At 36.2% G+C, this 27367-nt stretch overlaps 1 protein-coding gene across 2 annotated transcripts in view; it reads left to right on the top strand.

Moving 5' to 3' along the window:
* The window catches only part of SCAF8 (SR-related CTD associated factor 8), an 87972-nt gene that overhangs the window by 45137 nt on the left and 15468 nt on the right, over positions 1 to 27367 (top strand). Inside the window, exons 15-20 of one of the 2 annotated variants that reach the window (XM_059469057.1) lie at positions 273 to 429; positions 1572 to 1702; positions 2679 to 2823; positions 3342 to 3422; positions 4012 to 4233; positions 4865 to 6581. In XM_059469057.1, coding sequence (XP_059325040.1) covers positions 273 to 429; positions 1572 to 1702; positions 2679 to 2823; positions 3342 to 3422; positions 4012 to 4233; positions 4865 to 6567 — 2439 coding nt within the window. In that variant the 3' untranslated portion in view covers positions 6568 to 6581. Of the gene's footprint in view, positions 1 to 272; positions 430 to 1571; positions 1703 to 2678; positions 2824 to 3341; positions 3423 to 4011; positions 4234 to 4864; positions 7258 to 27367 lie in introns of those variants that run through there. The other variant, XM_059469056.1, reaches the window with a different exon arrangement.

Below are 27367 nucleotides of genomic sequence, written 5' to 3'. Positions count from 1 at the left end.
GAAATTCTGTATTTTTAATTTCCCCATATATATGTTAGGATTGATGTAGAACAAATTTAAGCTTTCTGATATAATTAATCATACATGTACCTGTTGTAGAGGCCAAGTAAACTTCTTGCAGGTTCATTTAAAATCCAAACATTGTTAAAATTTTTAATTAATAGACGCTGAGGATTGATGTGCAGTGACAGAAACTTGAAGGAAATAATCTGAAATATTCTGTTCCTAGGTTATATGATTTACCATACTGTCTGATTGGGTTTTATTTTCAGATTGCTTGGGCTTTGAATAAAGGTGTGAAAACAGAATACAAGCAATTCTGGGATGTGGATCTGGGAGTTTCCTATATTCCATGGGAGAAAGTGAAATTGGATGATTTGGAGGGCTTTGCTGAAGGTGGCATGATTGATCAGGAAACAGTAAATACAGGTACAAACATTAATAATTCTGATAGTGTGTTTATTTTGGTAATTGCAAATTCTCAGACACATTATTTTTTAGGAAATACATAGTCTTTTTTCATTTGCTTAGATTTTTCTAGCTCTTTGTTTACAATATAAATGGCACTGTAATAATGAAATCTAGATTTTAGTTTTAGATTAATCAAATAATTTTGGATTTAGTTGATTGTCATGACAATGAAGAACTGGTGACAGAAGATAATTAGTTTAGGCCAGTTAATAAAGGTTAGCATATTTTAAGAGGTTTGAACTTCTTGTGCACTGGTATGTGAAATATCAATTTGTGTAGAAATTGTTATCTGCTTGTGATTAGGAAAGTCTTGTATTCTGGTTAAAGAATTAAGTTGAAATTAGAACTTGTCCTGATAGGCACAGCTTAGCAGAACCTTATGGTATTTTTTTCATAAAGTCAGAGAGACAGGAAAATAAATTGTGTTAGCCCTTAATCTGAAACCCAATTGAATAGTTTGTCAGGTTTATGAAAGATTTACTTGTATTGCGATTTCTTGAAACAGATTATACTGAAATAAACAGTAGATTAAGACTTTCACAATAGTGACAATGATTCTTCAGGTCAAAATACAATCTTGCTTTGAGTAAAAATTGAGTATAAATGACAAAAATTAAAACATGTAACATTACTGAAATACATTCACTCTGTTACACTTAAAGTACAAAATTCTTGGAGAAATGACAGATGGAAGAAATGGAGGTTGTGGTGAAGTTTGTTTAACATCAGGATTCTTTCTCATTGTACAGTTGCCAAGTGGTAATATACATATACTGGCTACAGGAGTTTTTAGAAAACAGGAGCATACTCTATATTGCAAATTGTTAACAGAATGATTGGTAAAAAAAGTTGGCAAGTTTTGAAAAATCAGTTTGTATACAGGCAAAATTAAACAGCATTGCAGGTAGATAAAGATGTTTTGTTCTTTAAAATACACAGTCATAAATAATTGCACTCGTTCTTTTAAAAAATAAGTTTGAGGGCTATTTGTAATGAATCTGTGTAGATACTAGATTCAAATTTATTGTTTAAGAAGGAAGACATCTAAACAAAAATAACACATTAATTATTTTTTATAATAAAATAAATAATTTTTAAAGAGTGGGAAACAGCCAGAAGCTCAGAAGCTGCTAAAGAAAATACTCAAACGACGCAGAGTGCTACAGTGGATAAGAGTACCGTGATTACAACACAGACAGAAGCTTACACACAACCAGTCACTATGCTGCAGGTTGGTATTGTCTGAGTTTGCAAAAGCCCCACAGAACTGGTGGGCAGACTTCTTATTCAATACAGGTAAACTTTAACGCTGAGGTTAAGTGATAAAATATTTTTGATTTTAGTCCTGCATCCATTAGTGTTCAGTTCTGAAATATTTTAGAATTGTTTCCATCCATAATGTTTAGTTTCATGCAGTTGCTTAATAAGTTTTGTACTTATGTTATTTGTGTTTTATTTTTCTAAATGTATATAGACATTTCTAGTTGTTGAACTGACATGAAATCATATGAATGTTAATATATTTGCATTTACTTGAATTGAATTTTGGGCTTTTTCCTTTTTGCAAAAACTGTCTTCAGTCCTCCTATCTCAGCCATCTCTTAATGTACACTGTGATCAGTATATGTTTAAATATACATATTTATATATTACATTTATACTGCTTCTAATTACATCTTTATAAATATGATGCACTGTAACACAATGCATAGCTCAAACAGAAATTCAGGAAATAATAAATAATTTTCAGGATTTCATCAGGATTATTAGCTTTATAATTGCGCACACTAAACTTAATTTTCCAGTACTGTTCTAAAATACCTAAGTTTTTCTAGACACTAGAATCACTGTTTTCAAAGTGCCCCCAAATTGCTACACTATTTATATTTTTCTTCCTTTTCTCTCTCTGCATTGCTGCATTCACCCCTCTGCAATACATTTTTATTCTTGAATAGACATAGTGTTAGACTGTATTTTTGTCTGTGTGAGAATGAAGTAAAGATAAAATAGGATTCTTCCAGTGTCCTTGTTTGTTCATAGTGTACCATTTCAGAATGCAATCTAATTCTTCAGTGTTTGAAATATATACAAAGCATTTGGAACATTTAGTGCTTGATGTCAATTGCAGTTAGATCAGTTTATCCCTTTTAATGTCTTTGAATACTGTTAAATATTGAAGCTGCTTGTTTTTCTTTCCATGAAAAAAGATTCCAGTAGCTCCAGCTGTGCCTGCTGTTAGCTTGGTTCCACCTGCGTTTCCTGTCACAATGTCTGTCCCTCCTCCTGGTTATAGCCCAATTCCTCCTCCACCCTTCTTGAGAGCAAGTTTCAACCCTTCACAGCCACCTCCAGGTAAGTCAGTAAAAATGAAATGCAGTGTGTAATGAGCATAGGCAGTTAGTGTGCCTCTGCGTACATCAAAGTTTTCTGTCAGCTACTGGTCACTGTCTCAGTGAGTTGGCCTTTGACTCCTAAATTATATACTAGATTAAAATTACTTTTATCTAACTTGGTATTATTTTTACCAATGTCTTCTGTTGAGAATAAGAATCACAGATTTCTACCTTTGTGAAAAATTAAAATTTAAAAGTACTTAAAATCAATCTCCTTTCTTTTGAAAGGTTTGAAACTCTTGATTTTCTTCTTTGGATACTATTGGTAGATATCACTTAAAGATGCACCTGCAGATCATCTGTAGTGAAGATGGGGTTGTTTTTGAAAACAATAACCATGTTGCCTCTTCCTATTAATATGTTGTTTGCCAGTGGCAAACAGTGGCACAACTTTTTGGGATAAATAATGTAGGCAGTCTTTTACTGCAAAAGTTTATTTGCTTTTCATGTAATCGTTTGTCATTTTTTTCCATATAGGTTATATGCCTCCTCCAGTTCCACCTGTTGTCCCACCACCTGTGGTTCCCCCACCTGTTGTCCCACCAGTTGTTCCAACACGTAAGTTTGATTGCTGTAACAATTGTTTGTGTGTGATGAAAAGTTTACTTTGTTTATATACTCTTTGTTATTTAATCAAAAGCAAGTTAATTCTGTGTAATGGGAAATGGCAACGCAGAAGTTGTTTAGCTGGTTTAAGCAGGCATTGAATAAAGACTTACAGAGCTTATAATGTAGACTGAAAAATTATACCTAACATGGAGTTAAGTTGCAAATTGTTAATTATTTGTTTGCATAGTTCAGTATTTGGACCTTTCTAACACATGTAGCTATTACTGGAATTATTTGGTCTTAGTCAGTGAATAATATATAATAATTTATTTTAGTTTAGCATTCTAACTGTATTCATTTAACATTTAAAAATATGTCAGAGTACTGATTGCTTAGGTTTGCCTGGAGCTCATGATCTCTAGGAAAAATCCCTAAATATTACATTGCTGATTGAGGATAAGAAATTTATTATCAAAAAATGTACCAGTGAGGGTAATTAATTTCACTTCTTCTGATTTATCAGCCTGACTTCTACCAAACTAAATTTGAAGGTTTCACTATATGATTACTGTGATACATTTCTGTTATATCTCTACAGCTTTAGTACAGCCTCCATTACCAATTGCACAAGAGACGATGAAGGATGTTCCTTTTACTGGCCTTGTTCTACCAGTTGGTACAGTTACTAGCAATCTAGCTACTCCAACATTATCTGCTGGAAGTGTTTTTAATCCCCTGCCAATCAACAAACCAGAATCAGATGACAAAGGACCACATCTTACAGACCTTCAGATTTCTTCCAGTGAAAACAATAGATCTGGTAAGAAATGTTTTCATTATATGATATGATCCTGTACAGGAAGCATCATAATCAGAGATTTTTGCAAATCATAGTCCATTGAGCTAGTAACTACAGAATAGGAAGTTTTGTGCTGGGTAGGGTGTCATTCTGAAATTAATTTGGGGAAATGGTGAGAACCATCTTTGTCATCACCTGATCAGTGACTTCTAGCAGCTTATGCTTAAGTATGTTTTTCTCATAGTCTCAAGAAGTAAAGCTGAATCTGGGAACTCATCAGAGAACTTCTTAGAAATGCAGTTTGATTATTACACAAGTAGCAATGGAAAGGAGCAGGAGAGTGTAGGATAGTATAACATCTGTAGAACTTCATCAAAAATTTTAATAGTTTATTGCATAAATTGGGTGATGGCTTTGGGATTTGTAAATTTTAGCTACTATACAGTCTTTACTATGCAGAGACATTAATTTCTGTGGCATAATGTCTATGTATCACCAATGTGTTTGAAATATTATATATTACCTATAGAAACTAGGACACACCTTGTCAGCAGTATCATCACTGCATGCATTACCTGAACATGGATTAAATCGCATTTTGTGTTAACACTGATATTTTTTGTTAATTGTTTTTCTTGTCACTGCATTTCAGTGCAAAGTGATGTCTCGAGTACCTCTGGACTTGTTGGAGGAGTGCAGCCACCCAGTGTCTCAAGCAATTCTGGGCTTAGTGGAGAAGGGCCCCCATCCACTGTCTCAAGTAGCTCTGGGCTTGCAGGGGGAGTACAGCCACCCAGTGTTTCAAGCAGCTCTGGACTTGTAGGAGTAGTGCAACCACCGACTGTTTCCAGCAATTCTGGTCTTGCCGGAGGAATGCAGCTACCTGCTGTCTCCAGTAGCTCTTCTCTTGCTGGCGGGATTCAGCCAACTAATGCCTCAAGTAGCTCTGGACTTAGGGCTGGAGTGCCACCACCAAATGTCTCAAGTAGCTCAGGGCTTCTAGCTGGAGTTCATCCACCTGGTGTCTCAAGCAGCCCTGGCCTTCTGACAGGAATGCAGCCACCCAGTGTGTCCAGCAGCTCAGGAGTTCTGGCAGGAGTACAGCCACCGAGTGTTTCAAGCAACTCTGGGCTTCTCATAATGCCACCACCCAATGTTTCAACTAGTTCTGGACTTATGGGAGTGCCACCACCAAATATTCCAAGTAATTCTGGACTTATGGCAATGCAGCATCCAGCTGCAGTTCCAAACATGCCTCATTTAAATATCAGTAATCAAAGAATGCCAGGAATGCCTCTTATAGATATCCGTCCAGGCCTAATGCCCCATTCGCCTGGACCAAGGTTTCCTTTAATGCAGCCAGGAATGCCACCACAGCGTGCTATTCCTCCTCCCGCAATCCTCGATCCATCTCTTCACCCACCACCACCTCGAGGTCCTTTTCCTCCAGCAGATATTTTTAATCAAACAGAAAGACCTTTTGGAACACCAGGAAGACAAAATATCGATAACATTTCTAATCCAGAGAAAAGGCTACCTCTTGGAGGTGATAACATTCAACAGGAGGGGGACAGAGATTATCGCTTTCCTCCGGTGGAAAACCGAGATAATCTTAACAGACCATCTCCAGTGGATGTCAGAGATTCTGTTGGACGACCACCAGTTGATCCAAGAGAAGGTATAGGAAGGCCTCCAGTAGATGGAAGAGAACACTTTGCTAGACCACATATAGACATGAGAGAAAATTTTGGAAGACCAGGTATAGATAACCTTGGCCGAAGAGAGCATTTTGGTTTCAATTCAGACAAGCACTGGGGACAGAGAGGAGATTATGATGAAAGAGAGCACCATGCCTTCCCTATTTATGGTGGCCCTAAAGGCTTCCATGAAGACAGAGAGAGGTTTCGGCATGTAAACTATAGGTTTGATAGCAGAAGTGGTCCCAGCTGGAATAGAGGATTTGAACAAGATGCTCACAGAGATTTTGATGACCGCAGAAGACCCTGGGAAAGACAGAGGGATAGGGATGACAGAGATTTTAATTTCTGCAGAGAAATTAATGGAAACAGGTTTGGAAGAGACAGAATGTCAAACAACTGGATCCCACCTCCACATCCAAGGGTTTTTGAATATTTTGATGGGGCCACTTCTCAACGCAAAGCTGATAATATGCCCCAGGTAAATGGTGAAAATACAGAGACAGAAAGTCAGCCACCAACTGCACAGGTGCAGGATGATCCAGAACTTTATGAAAAACTGACATCTTCTGTCGAGATAAACAAAGAGAAGAGTGACACAGAAGCTGATATAGAGAGTGAACCAGTGGTAGAAAGCACAGAAACTGAGGGGACATAATCATCACTCAGTAGGTAAAAGATACCTTTTGTAAAGTTGTCATCTCTCTGTAATAGATAAATGGCTGACTGGACCGTAGCAGTTCACTTTTGTCTGCCAGAATTAAGTTAATCTGATGTTCATGTTCATCTTTCACTTAAATAACTGTACAACTGACTTGTATAGAACACTGTTCTTAATTTGAACATGGTAGGTAAACATTTTTTGCTTTTGGGTTTTTTTTTAAATTTTATTTTATTTCTTTGGTAAAGCATAAACTTGCCCCCAATTGCTTTTAATTTCACAATGATAAATTAACAGCTTGTCAAACAAAGACTTCCTATGGAAGAAAATGGAATTTTTAGATACTACCCTTAGTTTGGCTATCAAAATTGTTATACTTGAAAACAGGTGCTGGTGTATCTTGTCCGTGTTTTTAGGCTGCTGCAGAATTTTAAAGTATAGATAAAGCTGTGATATTTTATGTCTCTACAATTCGGCAGAAAAAAAAAATGGCCCATGTTACTTAAGGAGCATAACACAGAGATTAAAAGTGATTTTGTAAAATCTACACTATAGTCTCTGTTTTCTCTAAAGTAAGTGTTTGTGATTTGTTCCTCATACTGCAGTGGGTTTAAAAAATGAAAAAGTACATTTTAATGTTGGGTGCATTTTGTTTTTAGATGCCAATAAAGCATATTTGTTTGATAACAGTGTTTTAGGTATTGTATTTTTTTAAAAAACCTGCAAGCTCTAAAAACTTGGAATCAGCTCTGATATATGCTTAGCCAGTTGTTGCAAAAGGTTTATATTACTTTTGTAAAACCAATGCAACAGTTACATGTGCAAGAAGCATATGGTTTTTACATCAAAGATCATGCAGTCATATTAGTTTATGTAAATAACATGTATGTAAATATCTGTGTAAACTGTTTGTAGATACCATTTTTTCTGTGTGTGCCTGTGTATGTGCAAGCACTCACAGAATACTGTAGGCACTTCAATAAAATTGAAATGAAACTAGGTTGTGAAAATTTGCTTTTCACCTTCTTTAGGTAGTAAGATAAAACTTATTTCACTGCAGTGCTGTCAAGCTTCTATTTATCTGCTCATGCTCATTGTTACGATGTTCTTACTGCTTCTAGAAGGTGGAATATATATATAAGAAGAATAAGAATATGCAGTTGTATTCCAGCTTACTTTTTAAAATGCAGATATGCATGAAGCCAAAACTTAAATGAGTATTTGCATTTTTTATTTTGTAATATATTTGGTGTTCTGGATAGATAGTGTTAGTGTTTGAGTACTCCATGGTTAATTGATTTTAATGACTCAAAGCTCAGAAATGTTGCATTAAAAGTAAGCTGATGTTGGTCTAAAAACCCTACATGTTTTACAGAAATAAGAGTTGGGGGGTTGTGTTTTGATGGAATAACATTGAAGTTGAACCTCTTTTTAAACTGTTGAGATGAATTGGCTGCTTAGGTAAATTAGTAGTGCTATTCTCTCCTCTTTCACCTGCTTTGCTACTTGTGTATCCTTTTAATTGGAAAGGTTAAGCTGTAGGATGATGTCAGATTTTCAGTTTGTTCCATTCAAGTGCATTTCACCAACTTCTTTCAAAATAAGTTTTGTTAAAATTCTGTGTCTGAAAGCACCCTTTCGCTCAGTTTTAAGAAAGTTGTTTTCCTCTTGCATAATAAGATAATAAGGGTAGGTTCTCTTACATGAATGCCCCTTTGGTAAAAGAAACGTTTTTAGCTCAAATTAGACTTTTGATCTTTAACATTAAAGCATTAGCATGCAAGCTTTATTTCCCCTTCTGCTTCCCTCAAAAAGGGGTGAAAGTATGAAAACATCACATGAGTGTAAAGCATTAGCAAGCCTTTGAACCTAGAAGCTACTTGTGTGTGTAGTCCTCTTCCTCTGGATGGTGAGGTATTTTTCATGCTGTGTCATGGTTCAACTTTTCAGTTCCAGGGACTTCTATTCTGGATAGTAAACAGACAGCTTAATGAAGGTAGCCCTTGGAAAGAGTGGACTTGAATGAATTATTATCTATTGTGCAAGTAGTAGTCATTAGGTCTGCATTAAATAACCACTGCTTTGTAATGGACCTTGCTGATGTGTTATTACCAGAACGTGTCTTGGGAGTTGAGATGAGTGCTGGAGGTAAATGTATTGTCACGGGCAGTCTCTGGCTCAAAGAGCTCAACTGATGCTGCTGTACCAGCTACTCATGGGGTTCTGGTCAGGCAGATTTGATTGTGTGAAAGCCCAAAAGCACAAAATAGCTCTAAGGATATTTTATGAACTTAAGGGGTTTTATTTCATTTTAATATGTTAGGTTTGAAAAGGCTTCTGTCATAGGCCACAGAAATGAATACTCAAAATCAAACACATATTGGCAGTAGCTTTACTTTTTAAATATTTTGTTTAAAACCTCCTGAAAACTTGAAGTTCATCTGTTGTTCTTCTAAACTGGGACTGGCAGTGTGCCAAGTTGTTCATAGTATGAAGATTTAGGTAAATTGCCAGGTGACAGTTGTTAAACAATTTGGTTGGTAGTGGTATAGAACAATGCATTTAATAAATCTATTATCTTTGTTAATATCTTTGAAACATTAATAAATTGGCTACTGTACATATGTGTTACACTATCAGTTTCTAAACCCTGTCTTTTTGTAGAATAAAAGTTTGTTGTACAGTCTTCAGTTGCATTATGTTTACAGCTAGAACTGTTCTATTTCTTATTTAAATAATGTAGCATGCAGATATGTATTACCAAAATATAGCCATATTTAGAAACTTGAAGGGACTTTATATAAATGAAACACTCTGGTTTCTTTATCTTGCCAGTAGGAAGTTTTAAATGTTTCAGAGCTGGAGTGAAGACTTCCCTTTTTTATTGTAGATTAAGCCATCATAAGCCAATGTGTGCACTGAAAGGAACTGTCCTGACACCCAGAGCAAATCTTTGATGTGATTCATGGGAGTGACTTTTAATTTCTGCTTTTGCAAAGGAGAGAGTGAGATTGGGGCAGAAAGCAGATGGGGCCCAGGCATTGGGGTAGCAGTTCTGGCTTACGCCGGTTTAAAGCTTGCTGTAGTGATGAAAGGTTGTGGGTTCCAGCAACTGAAGAAGCTGATGTATGATTCACATAAGTAACAGCTACATTGAAAAATATTTCTGTTAGCTTTGCAGGCAACACATTGTATTTAGGCATTCACATTTACTTGAAAACCATATGCATCCATAAGATGTTTGATGTATTTGCCTTTTTAAACAGGCTGTGGTTCTTTCACTGTAGAGCATTTGAGTAGAGCAGTATATCCATAAAGGTGAAATGTAGCCTTCGTTTGCTATAAGGACATGATTTCTTTGCTGAAACCTTTTCCTGTGAAGTACTGGTATGCTTTCTTTGTATGTGTGGTACTTCCTTTTGTTACAGACTCAGGAGAATATATTCACTTAGATTCCTTTGCTTCAGGAGAACTCTGTAACATACCTAGAGCCACTTAAGTGATTTAAGTGACTTTATGAAGTTAAGGAACTTTTAGCCTGAGTAAGTCAAGATGGGAGTACTGTAATCAAACCTGTAGTGAGGCAGTCAGGCATTCCTTAAGCACAGTTGGAAAATGATAAAATAAACTTACATATAGAAGGTGTTTATAAGATAAGCCAATTTATTACAGAAGTCTCTAAATATACAATTTGAGCAGTTTTGACCATGTGCAAAGATATTTTCTGCTGGTCAAACTGAAAGTACTCTTGACTTTTTTCCCTAACTAACATCTTTGGGTAATTTGATTTGAAACTGATAAAAATGGATCCTAAATTTCATTCTCTGTCTTTTCAGTAATGGTGACCTTTTGTTGCTTGATAATAGGAGATCTGAACAGTCAGAATCATCAAATGGTTTGGGTTGAAAGGGACCTTAAAGATCATCTAGTTCCAACTCCCATGCCGTGGGCAGGGACACTAGACCAGGCTGTTAGAGACTGCATCCAACTTGTCCTTGACCATTTCCAGGGATGGGGCATCCATAACTTCTCTGGGCAACCTGTTCTAGTGCCTCACCACTCTCACAGTGAAGAATTTCTATCTAATATAAGTCTGCTGTACATCCGTTTAAAGCCATTGCCCCTTGTTCTTTGCTCTTGTAAAAAGTCATACTCCAGCTTTATAATTCTAAAACCTATTCAGAATATCAGGAGTCATCAAGAGTAACTGAAAAAAATTTTTGTTTTAATTCATGTTATTGAAGAACCTTTCCCTTTTTTGTTGTTGTTGATTCAGGTAATTAAAGGATCTTCCTTTCCCTATTGTGACATCTACTGCTGATTCTTTTGAATTTTGCAGTAGTCGAATTTTTCTTTCAACTTCCTTTCCACAAGTAGGCATTCACTGTGATGCCATTTAGTGGTGTAGATGAGAGATTGTTTTAAAAGGCATAAAGGTGGGATATTATTTTTTTTAATTTGAAGCTGTTTATTTGAATGAGAATGGCAAAAGTATCTTTCCTTAATTGTAACTAGTCTTACATTTTTCCTTGAAGGGCTGTCACAGTAACGTTAACTTATTTGGTACAAGTTCTTTGGGTGCACAATAAACATAATTCAATTAGTGTATGTACTTGATATTTCATAGTCAAGAAAAGCCAAGTAGAACTACTAAAAAGAAAATTCATTACATCTCTTTGAGTAATAACTCGCATATAGGATCTGAAAAGTCATTCTTGTCAGTGATGAGAGTTTCTTAATAGGGTTTTTCTTGAAGTTGGTAAGCTGTAAAATTATATTTGCCGTTATTCTTTTATTCCTATCTTGCAAGAACTTGATGAAAAAGGGTTGTCTCATTGAATATCCTACTCTTAATATCTTTTAGATGGTCTGCTACCAAAGATTAGAGGAGGCAATTCTAGCAGTCTAAGTACTCTTACAAATGAAGAGGATCTTAAGATATATTATACAGTTACAGATTAACTCTCTCCAAGAGTTCAAAGTGCACATTTCAGCACTTGCATACTAACAGTGATATTAGTTGTATTACTAGTTTACTAATCTTATTCTGTACTCTGTCATTTTTCTTTTAAAGTGAAGTCACTAGTGCTAATTTTAAATTTTCTTACCTAATGAAATCATACTAAAGCCCTCAGACAAAGGACTATTTTGTGCTTTGCAAAAAACAGTGTGGTCAGAGAGCACTGTAACTTGTAAATAGGCTAGCTGAAATATTTTTAATGTTTTATGTTTTAATGCTACAAAATTCCTCTTGAATGATTTTCTTCATGCATATGTGTCTCATAATGCATATGTGTTCACATTAGTGTGTGTTAAAGTTTCTGTTGAAATGTAGAAGAACAAATTCTTTAGAGCAGATGACTTGATGTTTCTCAAACACTTCACAGGTAACTTCACAGCCATATCGATTTGCATACCAGAACATTACAATTGTGTGCAAGGCAGTGCAAGAAACCCTTACCAGATGAATAGGTGAAGAGTGTTAAATGGATCTAGAATTGTTAACTCAGATGTAGGTCAGTAGCATTCATCTAAGCCATAGTTGCAGGGACTTTGGATCTGAATGTCACTTCCACACTAAGTAGAGATCGTATTGTAAGCAAAGTAACTCTTTCTTGACAACAGCAGGAATTAAGTAAAAATAAAGTGTATTCAGTGTATAAAGTTCTTTCTAAAAATGCATTCACCTTCATCTAGCCAATGAGCGCTCTGTCACCTCAGTTGATCAAAGGAAAAAATATTTTGGATTTATGCTGTTTCTGAGGTAATCACATCTCATTCAGCAATGCAGTGAAATGCAGTTTTAAGTCTGCCTTAAGTTTGTCCTTTTGAAAAGGACACCTATTTCAAACTTCAGACAAAAATGTAGAGAAAACCAAGAAATTTTTTGTCTGTAGAATTTGAAATGCAATTTTGGGTTCAGTGGTTTTCTTCCAGAAAATCTTTGTCATTTCATTTCTGCAAATACATAAATAGTAAGTGTACACTCAACTTCAAAAATGTTTACTGAAAGTTGTGCTAGTTTGTCCAGTTCATTTTCCTTTTTTTCCACATGCTTGCATTACATTATTTTGTCAAGTGGTTCTATCACAGAATTCCTCTTACAGTAGGTTAGAAATATCTTTGAATTATGTCATTCAGTTGCACAACTGAGATGTTAAAATCTAGGACAACCATAAGTCTTTATCTTGAATGTCATGGATCTTTTGTGCAGTATGACTACCAGTGCAGGTAATTCACTGTTGAGGACCCTAGTGGTAAAGCTGTCTGTGTTTAAAAGTAAAATACAGACAGCAAATTAAAATGCTTGCTGATTGTTTTGGGATTTTTGCTATTTATTAAAAGCAAAATAATGGCATCTCTCAAATTCCATGTTGATTAGAAAACACTGTATTAAAACTATGAACTTGGAGGGCTGAAGTTCTATGAATTGATAAAATGAATGAGGCATCCATTATTTTTGTTAGAATGTAAAACTTTGAAGCGATTAGGATAAAATGTTATTTTTACAAAATATTGAAGTGTAATTTTTAAGTTTTGTGTGCATACTGCTTGTAGTTTCTGTCGGTACACTTCACACGTGCTTTGTTCCTGTAACCCTTATTTCATGATCAGGAGCACTGTGGAAAATAGGAAAGTGGAATGAAGTATCATATTCTAGCAGTCACTGAAAATACTGTACAGAGTGGATCTATATGTAAATCACTAGACAGATTATGGTTTTTCAGCAGCAATAGCTTGTTAGCCCATTTTGAAATGAGAAAAAATACAGTTAGAAAGCATGAATGAATCTTTTTATTTTTTTTTTAGATTCAGCAGACAGAAATTAATGTGTGCATTCTGATTAAATATTTACTAATTAACAAGCAAGCAAACATCCAAAAATTTTAGGTACTCCTGAGCATTTTTCTTAGTATTGCTCATACCTCAATTAAAAATGAACACCTCCTCACTCTGTCCAAACCACAAAAGCCCCCCCCAAAACTCAGGTAGGTGTAAATATTTGTAAGCTTACAAGGTTCTTGGAGGTACAACTTGACACAGATGTTAATATACCTGTTTGGGTATCTTTAAATAGTAAATACTTTAGAACCCAGCCAAAAGCATGATGAAGAACTATATGACTTGCAGGGCGTGTGCTAAACTGAAGTTTTGGTGTAAAATCCAAGATTATTTTATTCCTTGTTTGTGTTATCCTAGTCCAAGAACTGCCCTTGTTCAGGGTTCCACTCTGAGTGCTGATTACAGGATGTTCTGACTAATGCCTGTGTAACCTGTTCAATAAGTAATACATTGTAGGTGTTGCATCACTGTGATACAGACACTAGTGAGAAGCTGGGAGTGATGCTGTTTAAGGCAAAGCTATCACAGAAAAAAAAGGAGAAGATTATCAAATTGTATGAATCACCAATCTCAAACATCACTATTGAGGAATGTCTGCTTAGTAGAGATAATTACTGATTACTTGTAATTACCTCAGTAGCTATAAGGGTGCATTTCACAATAGTATCCCAGTTTGACAAGTGCTGGCTGCAGCATTTCTTGCATTCTGCTACCTGCAGAAGACATTTTCTTGATTAAAGTTGTTACATTCTTTCATGTTATTGGTAGAGAATTTAAAATAATGCTGCTTTAGTCTAAACCACTATGTGTTATACAGCCTTGCTTGTTTACCAGTGGGACATGACTGTTTAATTAGGTCCAGGATTTCAAACTCTCTTGGGTCTCAGTTTCTTTTACAGGGGCCTTTAGAAGAGCAGGTGATAGAAGATTATATGGTTCTAATTTCCTTGATTTTTCTACTGCTTTTAACACAGAGGCTTCTAGGGGATAACTTTTTTTCCCTTTCAGATTCTCTTTCCTGTGCAAGTATTTATGAGCAGGCAACCCTAGTAAAGATTTTATTGGGATTTTAAAAGTATGATGAAATAGAATGTATAAAATATTTGAAAAAATTGCAAGCACTATACTTGTCTAGTGCTGTGCTAGGAAATTCATAGAGTTCATAGAGAAAGAAAGCAAGCAAATTAAAGCTTCTTAACTGCATTGGTCTTATCTTCTGGCTCTCCCAAAACAATTGTACTTTCTAAGTAGATCTTTTCACTGTAGCACGTAGAGCATCCTTTTAATACATGGTCACTGTTCTTTGTTCAAAATCCATTATGTCCTCCAGCTTTCTTTTCTTCATCTGCATATTGCTTTTTTTGAAAGCTTATGTTTTATTTAAATAGCATTTTTTTTCCTCAAAGGATTTTTAAAAATGAATGCACTAGGTTAATAAAGTTTTCTTATTTCATTTTAGAATGTGTTGCTTAACTCTCCTCAATAAATTTCCTTCTCCATGAAAAGTTCTTATATTTCTGTATTAATCAGAATAGAAGTAATGAATGACATGTAAAAAAAAAAAAAGAGAGAAATAAAAATTTTATTCAAAATTACATATATTTGTCATGATAGTCTGGTTCTAGCATGTTCAAGAATTTAACTGAAATGGCATTTTTCACCCATTCTAGCAGATTATCCCATCTCTAATATGCAACTTGAAAAATTGTGCACAAGCTAGAGCAGCCTCAGGAGCTATCCCATGCAACTTGTACATAGTCGTGAATACCAAAGTCTTGTTTTTTCCTTTTCCATTCCTCTCCTTGTCCCTAGATATTCTAATTATTCTTACTCAAAGTGAAGAAATTTAAGCAACCAACAGATTGCTACGAAAGCTAAGAAGATTTTCACTTTTCCAGCTTGGAGAATTAATTTGTTCTAAATGTCTCTCATCTTGATACATTAAAGTAGACAAACATAAGTCCAAAAGGAATAAATTGTGAAAGCAATTCTGCACATATTTCTAGCATTTTTAGGGTTAAAAAGCCTGCTAAAGAACTGGAAAGATTGTAATTAATGGGCTGTTTTACTTAAAAATTACATTTTCTTTGTGGCCCTTCTCAAGAAATTTCATTATTCTTTTGTCTCACTTTTTTTTTTTTCCAAAACTGGGTCCTATTAAGCATCCTAGAATGCAGCTTTGAAATTACACATCTTGTCTTACAGTAACACTCTAACATTGACTTGAGCTATACACCCCAAAACACACAACACATTTAATTTATTATTGTGGAACTATCAGTGTACATTTATAAATCCATCTTACAGAAGCTTATGGAAACCTTAGCTGGAGAATTTACAGTCTACGCTGTGGAAGGAAACACAGACTTCAGTATTCACTCTTCCTTTTGCCATGCATGCTACACTTAAATTCTTCCTACAGCTGACACAGATTTGTTTTGACTTCCATCTTTGTCATGTCAAAAAAGTCAGAGTTAGACATGGGAGTGTTCACATACAGATTTAACCGCACATCATCTCTGAAAATCGGTTGAATATTTAAAAATTAAATATTTAGTTGGTATTCTACATCTAGCTTTCTATGAAACATTTGGTTGGTTACACCAGATTTTTTACACTATTTAGTGTCTTATTTATTTAAAGTAAAGCAAAACATAGTGTTGTTGCATATATAAGAAAGGTTCAGTCTTGGTGGTAGTTGATTTTGCTATGAGAGAATACCAGGTTCCCAGTGTTATACTATAGAAAATGATGTGCTGGTGAACTGTGAAAGGCAAAACCTGAAGTATCCTGACACTTGACTGGAAAAATACCAACCACAACCTTTTATCTCAGGCTGTGAGGTAGCACAGAGATAAATATGCAAATATGTCCAGGCAAACTGCTATGTTTTGCCAGGTGCACAGGCTGGAGAGTGGAATATTATTGAGCCATAGAGACACAAGGCTCCTGCTCATCCTGGTATTGTCTTTTCTACCTGAGCCACAACAGTGGTATTACTACAGCAGTCTTTTTATACTGAACTTTGTCACATGTTTAATATTTACAAATAGGAGAAGTATTTAAAGTTAGTGTGCTTTTCAAGATAATAATTACTGCCAAATCAGGTTTGTGAACCAGGGGCTCTACTGGAAGGGAATCCAGTTACGAGCAAGAGAGATGATAAAATCACTGTGGGTGCTTGTTTGGATTGTTCTGGAGCAGAATTGTATCTGAAGATACTAAAGGCAGGTGGTTCCTACTTCAAGGTCTCATTTTCTGGGAAAAAGCCAAAAGTTAATTCTGACACTTTTTGTGGTTCTGACTTTCCAAAATACTCTCAGTAGGCTGATACCTCAAGTACACCTGCGTGTGTTTTCCCATTCCTCATGTAATCTTGACCATGCTAAGTAGCAGCCAGCACAAACGTACTACATCTCATGATCATCACTGCTCCTAACAAGGATGTTCTTGGGTCTCTTTCTATACTCTTTTGAATCCTTCAGATGCCATTGTTAGCCATTTCTAAAGACATTGAAATAGGAAATTTAGTGTTTTTCTTTAGGAACAAAACCTCTAGTGGAGTCATGCAATACTTGCCCCAATTTTTATTTTCACCCTGATTTCTTTGGCAAAAGCACTTCACAGTGAGCATTTCAAAGCAGCTTATTATATTATGGTTTCCAGTGTCTTCAGTGTGAAAGTGAAGTTTTGATGCATTTTGAAGGAACATGTTCTATGTACTCTTACTGTTCCTCTATATTTTTCCTGCCTACATGGAGCAGTGGTGTCTAGCCAACCACTGCAGCCTATTTCCTCACCTTCTTAAGAGAGGAAGTCCAATATGTCCCCAAAACATGCTGACACTTTCTGCAAAGGGCATTTTCTCAAGCTGTGTGCAGCAAGAGGAGCATGCAAAAAGAATAAGCCTGCCTTTCCAGGACACCTTATCCAGTTTTTGAACCCTTCTTTGCAACAAGCCTCTGGATTTAGGAAGACAAGAATAGCAGCTGGATGAGTTGTTCCCCTGGTTATTCATCATCTGTACTGGTGCTCAGGGGTGTTACATGAATTGCAGGGTCAGCAGCTGGTTGTGCCTTTTGTGAAGGGTGGCCACTTCTGCTGTGTTTGTTCTGAGCACCTGAAATACCAAGCAGAGCCCTGAACTCTGCTGGCACCTGTGCAGTACAGGAGTTGCTAGGTCTTGTCTGTGATGTGGCAAATGCTGCCTTTCACGTGCACATTTTTCTGTTGCTTCTTTGAGAACAACACTATTGCTTCTCCACTATTTAATTTTCTCCTGTGTAAAATAGAGCTTGATGAATATGAAAGTAGTGAGAGGAGTTCATACCCCTGCTCATGGATATGTTGAGGATCCTATGTTCTGGATCAGAGCGACATTAAATTTTTGTTTTCTAGTGGTGAAAAATTTTAACGAATACTTCTTGGATCATGCTATTTCAATAAAACAACACATATTCTCTGGCTGTAGAGACTGCAGAATAAGAAATTTGACCTAGTTTCATTTTATTCTTTTACCTTTATACTTTGTATCCTGTGTACCTGTACCTTGATTCTGTGTACAGCGTGCTCCTTGGCAAAATGCATTAGTACTTTATTAACTTTCTTGTTGTCATTATATTGCAAAGGTTCCATGTTGCTAGAGTTTCATACCTCCTTGATGTTTCTCATAGGCATCGCCTCTAGGCACTGACTCTTCCTTCTTCTCACAGCAGCCAACTGACTCCAGCTCCCTCCAACCAACCAATCCACTCTTTTATAACACTATTCTGATTGGCTACAGCTGTGGCCTGTTAAAATCAGGCCTGCTCCTAATCTTTAGTAATTAACCCAGCTGCAACTCTTTAGGGGGTAAGATTACTTTCTATACTACCTTTATTTACTTATATTCTATCCCCCTACACTTTCTTCTCTCAAAAATTATGTTTTTTCCATCTGAATGTATCCCAACCTAATGGACTTAGAGGAGGATGCAAAAATGAGCAGCCAAACAGCACAGAAACTGGGAAATCTCTTCCAGTGGGACTGAGGAATGGATTGTGGGCAAGAAAAGATCTTTGAAGCTCAGTCATCTTACTTGTGGTTATTGATATTTTATTCTGCATTCTAAAATGCTGAACACTTTTGTAACCATATCCATAGGACATAGCAAGTTATCAAGTGTCAGAGTATCGTAGGATTTTTCTTCTGAGAGAACCTCTTTTTTGTGAAAATTGAACTGTATGGCAACCCCTCTCAAAAGGGTGCAGGTGTTGCATTTGAAAAATTTTCTAAGCACTTGCTGATTTTGTTACTGATACAACAAAACTGAGATTTTATATTCCTGCCTTTAATGCTTAGGTACTGATTAAGAACGTTTTTAGAAGTGTCAGTAGTGACCAAAGGGAGATTTCTGTGGTTTTGAAGAACTGTGAAACTGAAGGATTTGTGAGGAATGTTAAGTGAATTTATTAGGATTTACATGTGTTTTCACTTCCTTATAATGTAGAATTGGTGCCTAACTAGCTGGCTGCTGCTGAGAGTTAACACTGTTATACTTGTATTTTGTTCTGCTTTTGGTAATTTCAAATGTGCAAGAGTTTTGTTTATGTCAGCTTTGCAGACCATGAAGGGTCACATGTAACCTGTCAACACTCAGGAGGAGTCTTGTAAACTAGGAGAAATTATTGCTAGCCATGATGTTGATAAAAGTTATGTTAAAGGGGAAAAAAGTGATTTTTCAATGCAAGAAATGCTGAATGCTTTGTTTATGAGAGCAGGGTGTCTTTTTTAGTTTGATAGTAACTATAAGTAGAAACAGCTAAGATAGCTAAGATAGCTGAGTTAAAATCGAAAAAGTTCTGGAGGTATTTATTTCTTTAAATTTTTTAAGGACATTCTGATCCCTCCTTTTTTACTCATGCTTGTAGGTAAAATGTTTTTTCTTCCCTGGATTTTGCTCGCACTTCGTTATATTTATTTCCCAAGCCTGGTGACTTGCTGCTGTGAAGCCAGCAGAGGGTGCCCAGCACATGCACAGTCATTGCTGTTTCTTGCCAGCCCACTGTGGTGCGGCTCTGTGGAAACCAGAGAGCTGCTGCCTTAAGCCCTGTAGGGGTGACGTGCTGTATATCTTCAGTGCAGTTCTCAGAGTCATTCAGTCTTGTGCCTCAGTGCACTGCTTTCTCTACAATTGCTGTGTGTACAGGTGTACCCTCTGTTGTACACTAGTTGGATTTTGTATTTCAGTTTTTTCATGTTGATTTGTACTCAGTGCATTAACAGGAAGCCAGAGGTTCAGTCTTACAGTGTTGAAATGTGAAAGGAAATCCCAGAAAGCTAGAGATTTTCATGTGATAACCTTCGTGAGAGACTAATTTCTTATCCCTCTCTTTATTAAGATCTTTCATGGGTTTTCTCTGAAGTTTTCATTTCTTTTTCTTTCCTCCCCATACTACAGTGAGTATCTTTTCCCTCTGTTCAAGAACAATGTGATTGTAGTATTCTCTGCAGGTACAGAGTATGGATTAAATTGTATTCTTTACTGAATTACAGGAAGGAAGTAAAGGCGAATCTGGTTTTATTTTGGGGCTTTTACAGTATAAATACCCTTTCAGTTTTTACATGGACATGAGGTTTTTCAAACAGATAAGAGCAATAAGCTCTTTTTAAAAACCACTGCTTAAAAAGAAAACAAGCTAATAGATTTTTTTCATTGCATCTCATAACAGAAATCCTAATTTGTCCCAAACAGTAGGAATGACGCTTTTTTTTTTGAGTTTTATTTATATCAGCAAAGAAAGAAACATCTGTAAGTCCTTTTTCTCATGTTAGAATCAGTTGTGTGAAGAAGGATCAAAGAGTGGTTTTCACATAGCAATGCCCAGGTTTGATCCACAGAAGTTAAACTTTTTGATTGCTGCTTGAATGACTTTTATTGGGGTAGCACAAAACTCTGGACAGGTTTCCCTGTGTGTGGAGCCAAGGGCAGTATTTGTCATTCATAACTTTATGTTGTCACTTGTCTGTCTTGGATTCTGTCACTCCTTTATCAACTGGCCACCATCTTACAGAAGGCATGTCAGTAAATCTCCTGTGGTCCCTTCATCTGTCAAGAGCTCCACTTGTGCATTCTTCTCACAGCAGAGCGAAGGAAAAGTCTCCTAGCTTCCAGATTTCTAGCTCAGGCTATCCAGCTCCTGGTGAGATGAAAGAGTAGCTTCATTTGAACATTCAGTGAATAGTAACTGGAGAGGTGGCAAGAGAGATGGCTTGGGTGGAGAAACACACAGGCACATTTCTAACGGGAGCATAAAGGCTGCTCCCCACAGCAGAGCCAGGGCACTAAGGAGATGGATGGGCTTCTGTAGAGTCACACTGTTCACATGGCACATGAAGGAATACTTGTGAGTGTAGCAAAGAAAACCATGTTGCACATATAAAGCAAAAGACAACCATCATTGTGTAAGTGACTGCAAAACAAAAGGAAATATGATTAGGTCTTCAAATATTGTTTGCAAATTATGACTGCCTGTAGACTCAAAAGGGTGAGAATTGAAGATAACTAACAATTGTCACTTTCAAAATAAGATACATAACATCTATAATTCTGTTTATTAGAAATCAAGAGCTGAATATATATTAAACTATATCGTTGCTAAACAAATTTATGTTGATATACTATATTCTCTCATAAAAAATAGAATGGTTCTATTTAATTCTAGATCAGAATGTTTAGGTGATCATTTTAGTAAGAGTAAACCTAGCTACAAGGAGAAAAAAACCCAACAAAAATTGCAAATGGAGAACTAGATAAAATAAATCATATTACTCTCATTTTTTTTTTCTGATTTGAACAACTTGAAAATAAAAATAATTTCCACTTAAACACCTAAAGGTAATTTTAAGTTTTCATGTTTTATGCTGCCACTGTAAATGCTGACAGGTTCCCTGCCAGGTTTCCAGGCCCCTGTGTCAGCCACAGCAGCAGGAGGAGCACCTGTGCTCCATGTGCCCGTGCTGTGGCTGTAGCTGTTCAGCAGCTGCCACCCTTGCTTGGCACATGTGCTGTCCTGGGAGAAGGCATTTGGGTGGATCATGGTGCTGGTAACACCAAGGTTGGGGATTCAGTCCCTCTATTGGCCATTTAATTTAGAGTTGGACTCAGTGATCCTTGTGGGTCCTTTCCAACTCTAAATATTCTGTGAATCTGTGCAAAAGTTGCTGTAGGAATGAGGTGGGAAAGAATGAGGAAGTCTTCTGTCCACCTCTTTGCTGGCCAAGTAAATGCAGGCACAAAAAGCTCTCAGTCCTGTCTGAGCAAAGTACAGGCTTTCCTTGGGATCTTCTAGGGGAGGATATGCTGTACAGTACCTGTTTCCAAAGGTCAGCTTTGTTAAAGATACTTCAGGTATCAAGGAAATAGATTTTTTTCACCTGCTCATGTCATTAGGTTTGGGCCACCCACCCTACTGTTGCTCATCCCCAGCTGGGCGTGCCTGTATGAGGTAAGGTGATGTCTCCCAAAGGAATTGCTTGAAACAAAACCTCAGAGTCATTCTGCTGAGAAACAGTTCTTTGGACAACTTAGCAAACCTTGAAAAAACTGCTGCTTCTCATTTTATTTTATAGCTTTATGAGCTTTCTTTTAAGACACTCATAAAAGTCTGAGACACCCGGGAGAAATCATTTGGAAGTAGTCAATAAAATTACTTGTTTTGTCCAATTCTCAACCTCCAACATGGCAAACCTTTCACTGCTTAGAAGTGGGATGAGATTTTGAGAGCAGAACTTTGTATGTATTCTATCAAATGTTCCTAGTTTTCACTAATTTATTCTGAAATTTTATTTATTTTCATTGATTTATTCTAATTTCACTGATTTTAACTAATTTATTCTGGATATTTGTGCTTTCATGTGCAAATATGAAAGGAATTGACACAGAAAAGGGTCTGCATTACTCAGGTTTTTATGGTTATCAGGGCTTTGCTCTATTCCTCACTGTTGCTCCAGACATGCTCTATATCCTTAAATTTTGTTATTCTAATACTTATCTTAAATATTCAATGCTGACACAGCCAGTGACAGTAGCTTACATTAACTCAGAGACCACCGTGGAGTTATGAGAGAACCTGTCCCTAGACTGGCAAAATGTCTACCTCACCTTTTTTTGAAATTCCTGCTGGATGTCAAATGAAGCAGTTGGTGATTTCCTGTGGCAATGGGACCATCAACTGTGGTGTCAGGAGCAGATGCTCATCCTGCTCAGCAGCTGCCTGAGAGGGTGAGGTAGGTACCCTTCAAACTGACCAGAGCCAAGTCCAAGTGGTCACCTCTGACTCACAATCAGTACCCATCCATACTCATTTCAAGAGAATATAAAGTTAGTTTTAGTAATTAAAAAGAAAAAAAGTGTGCTGCTCAAGCTTATATAGAGGTAGATAGGAAAATAACCTTGTGGTAGAATTTAGTAAAAATTAAGTATTTACAGTTAGATTAGATTCTCCTCTAGTACAGATAAATTCAAAAGTATTATATTATTCCTTGTCAGTGGGCCAGTCAATTTAAGAATGCTTATGACCAGTTCCTGACAGTTCATATTATGCTACTATTACAGAGCAGATAACATGTTTTTTCCTTTTGTCTACTGTGTAAGTGGATGAGATGGATTCCAATTTAGTAGCTATTGATTGCACATTTGCTTTGTGCATCTGAGGTCTCAATAGTGATCATCTGAAAGCAATAATTAAACATACTTGAATGTGGTATGTATGTGGTGTGTAATTTAAAGCTCTCCTGCCTTCTTTTCTACCTTTTATTTCATCCTTATCAGCCTTCAGGATCAAAACACATTTGAAGAGGTTGAAGGGCAGCACTGCCAAAAAGAGAAAGCATAAAAATAATCCATTGGAATATGTCTGTTGGAACCATGATCAGCTCCTGGGATGAGCATAGTCAGAGTATGATGCTAATTACACCAACATCGTGATCCAATGTGTTTGGTCCTTGTACAGGCTGTTCACGTAACAGTTGGACTCACTTATCCTTGTGGGTCCCTTCACAGCTCTGTGACAATCTCTGTGAAACTGTGAGAGAACTCATTTACACACCCAGCAGTGCTTTAACTGTTATAAGTGCTTTTGATTTCTCATCAACACTTTGAAAAGTTCATTGAATTGCTTCCCTCATTGATTTACCTTTCTTTTGTATTATTATTATGAAATTTAAAAATCTACATACTAATCCATCAAAACACTCAAAATATGATTAGTCTGTTTAGAATAACCAGAATAACCAGACATGCTTACATTTAAAGCACATGTGGGAGCATCACGGCTTTAGTGCTTAAAGGAAAAGGAACAAATAAGGCAAAAATGGAGAAACAGAAAATAATATAACACTTATGTAAAGTTGACCCTTTGCTTACTTGATTGTAAGCACAATTGATAAAGCAGTGACAAGTTTTAAACTCTAATATGTTAAAACACACCTTTAGTTTGTCCTTTTGTTCAGTTTCTATTTCTGTTTCCTAGTTTTTTAATGTTATGACATTGTGGTTCAAGGTAGATGAGCTTGTGAGATTATTCTGTTCTTTCTAATGAGACCATTTTTTTTAATCCTGGAATGTGAAATGTCATTCAAATATTTTTTAAAAATCTGACATTTCTTGAAACTTGGCTGATTTCCCAAAGTTTTATATTAGAAGTTAGAGAAATATTACTCAGAAACTGTCCTTCCACCAGCAAGCTCTCACTTGATGGTGTTAATTACCTTTCATGAATTTCAAAATAAATTCACGTAAAGGAGTTTAATTCTCTGAAATATTCTGTGTGATATCTTTCACAAATAATTTGAGATTCTCCTTCTTCCCATCTGCTTTCAGTGGCACTTCACTTGATAGAAGCAGACAAGATTTTTCATTAGCACTGTGAGATATGATACCTTCTTTGGCTTTTAATTAGGTTTTCAAGAAGCAAGTGTATTTGCCAGGGCCAAGATTTTAACTGAGATACACTTTAGTGAAGTTTTACTTATTATTAAACCATATTTTAATAACTACAAATGAGTGTCCATAAACCCAGATATAAATAAATATCTTGTCACCAAGATCCTTGAAGTTTCAGTTACATTTTTCCAGATATCGGACTGCTTTTTAGTCCAGTATGATATTTAGCTTGACTCTTTTAAATCGACTAAAATTTACAGCACTATTAAGTCCCTGTTGCACAGTCAGGATATCCACGTAAATAGCTTTGCATCCTTTATTTGGCTCCTTATCTGCTTTTATTTCATATGAACATTGAAGCTGTATTATTAAATTACTTGCACTGTTTAAAGATAAGGCTCAAACAAAAATACATTTTGTATGGAAATTGCCATACAAAATAAAGCTGTCTTGTAGTTGTATTCAAAAATTGATGTGTCATCACATTAAAAGAGGTCTTCTCTCCCATAATAGATTATTTTTTGTTTTGCAAGAAGTGAGAGTGACAGGTTGTTTGTGAAAAATCTTTTTTTTTCATCACAGGAAGCAAATGCTTCTAACTGTATTTGGTCTCTCTAGTTATATAATTGTATAACTATGGAAAGTAATCAATTACAAGGCACAGCAATCTGGCTTTCTGTACTGAAAGTAAAATAACAATTTTAGTCTCAGAGGTTACCCAAGTCCATCATTCCCTTCCTTTGAGGCATCTGTTCATCCTCAGTGTGATACAGTGCACTGCACAAAAGCAAAAGTTCTCATAGACACAAATATTGTTCCCAGGCAGGTGGGTGTAAATCCTGATGGAATTGCACCCGGAAAGTAAAGTACATTTTGGATCAAAATGTTTGATGGTTCTTGGTAATTGTGCTGAAATCAACCTACCTAGGATTAGATTAACACAGAATAAGCATTCTGTGGGTGTTTATAAATATGCATTTCCTTAGTCTTTCATGTTGGATTATCCTGTTTCTTTCCACTCAGTGTAATATCTCTTATGTTCAAGCTTCCCTTCTTTCTAGAACTGCCCAGTTCTTTCCCACACCATCACCTTATTTCTCAAGGTTCTTAAGCCAGGACTTAACTTTGTGTCCAAAGATTTTGACTTGGCACAGTTAAGTACAGTACTGAAAAAGGCTGTATTCTTCTGGAATCATGGTCAGTTGTAAAAATGTGCTGCTTTATCCTTCAAGCTCTCATGCTAGGATGCTTGTAAAATAAACCAAGTCAAATAATATGGAATTTTATGGTGACAACTATTATGCCTGCAGATTGTCTGTAAATTCCTTCTTTCTTCTGCTTGTTTTGTGGAGATCAGAGGAAGGGATCATATTAACTTCCATAAACCTTGATCTCTCATTGCAGCCTTTTCTCCTTCTTATCATATCTAATTACCTGAGCATTTTGACTAGCATGCTCTCGTTTCCATGCTATGCATTTCTTGTTCCAGATGAGAAGTGTCCTTGCTTTATTACTTGTTGGAGAGGATCTAGAGCTCTCATGCAAACACATCAATGGTAAAATTTCAGAAAAGTCAGAGGAATCAGGAATTTTTATCTCTGTTAAAATCCTATGTTATATAAATGACTAATTCATAGGAATATGGTCCATTATGTCAATTATAGTTTAATGAAAGTTGGATTGACTGCTCTAAAGTAAAGATCTCATGTGACTTACTGTAGGCTTTATGTGATAGTGGACAAATTGCTTTATGTCTTAGCATTTAGTTTTGATAGTTTAGTTTTTTTAGATAGTTTGATAAAGAGTTTAGTTTTTTTGATAAAGAGATGATGACAGAATGTGCTTGCCTTTTTTTTTTTTCAATTCTTTGGTTTACTTGTTTTGAGTGTGACCTATTAGCCGAGGAACATTCTTGCCTCTGTGTGTTAGGTTTCATAACAGAACAGATTTGGAACAGATTTGGGCCCTGCTGCTACTGCTGGTAATGGGAAGTTTTGTGATGCCTTTTCCTTTAACAACCTCTATGCTTTCAGGGAGATTTTAACTGAACTCTTTAACGAAGACAAGGATGCTTTCATGTAATTGGGAAGTTACAGACAACTCTTCTGTCCCTGGAGGCTCACTGTTAGGAGGATTTTCTGTATCCTCAGTCCCTACTTGGCATAGTTTCTTCAGTCTATGCTGCCATAAATGTCTGTAATAATTGTTGAGCACGCAGGAACTTAAAGATGGCATGATGCATAGCAGAAAAGGAATATCTACTACATTCATACATAGCACTCAGCTGGTGCTGCCATCCCACAGTGAGAGCAAAGCAGATACCCAATAGGCCAATCGTATAAAATGAAGGAAAGCAAGTATTTTCTGAAAATTGATAATGTCCCACTTAGTTACACCATCTGATAGAGAAGTCACCTTCAGATTTACTTTACTCTATAAGTCATCCTTACCTGTGTAAATATGGTCTGCAGAGATTCTGGAGTGACTGTGGAATCAAAGGAGGAAAATGCTCCTTCCCACCCCCTCCCCTCCTCCTGAAGCAGTTAGAGCTGCAAATATCTATTAAATTTAAATTAATTTCAAAGGGTGTTGGGCAATGAAATATAAATGCTCCCTCAGTACATTTGGAAAATAAAAAGGGAGTAATCAGGATGTTGCATTGCAAACATTTCTGTGTCAGTGTTGTACCATTTCTTTTACTTTTTTTTCCTTACAGAGACCATTAAATAATTCAAATCTGGATGTCTTTAAATTGTACACTCTCATTAGCTGTCTACATTTATAATTAAAAGCTATTGTAATATGCAGCAATTTTGACATCGTAGCAGGAAAATCATGGGAATCATCATTAAAAATGGTTGAAGCATGACCTTTACCTGAGGAAGTTTTTCAGAAAGCCATAAGGCTTAGCAGGAAAGTAGAAAGAACAACTGAGTCATTGACAGGAGCTGTTTAATCCCATTTGTCAATGATTTTGATTTTGCCAGGACAGTAGTTACGGTCAGTATTGTCACGTAAGAAGGAATATCC

This window comes from Ammospiza nelsoni, chromosome 3 (assembly GCF_027579445.1).
Source record: "Ammospiza nelsoni isolate bAmmNel1 chromosome 3, bAmmNel1.pri, whole genome shotgun sequence".
Classification (NCBI taxonomy): Eukaryota; Metazoa; Chordata; class Aves; order Passeriformes; family Passerellidae; genus Ammospiza; species Ammospiza nelsoni.
This window is presented reverse-complemented; position numbering and strand designations above follow the sequence as displayed.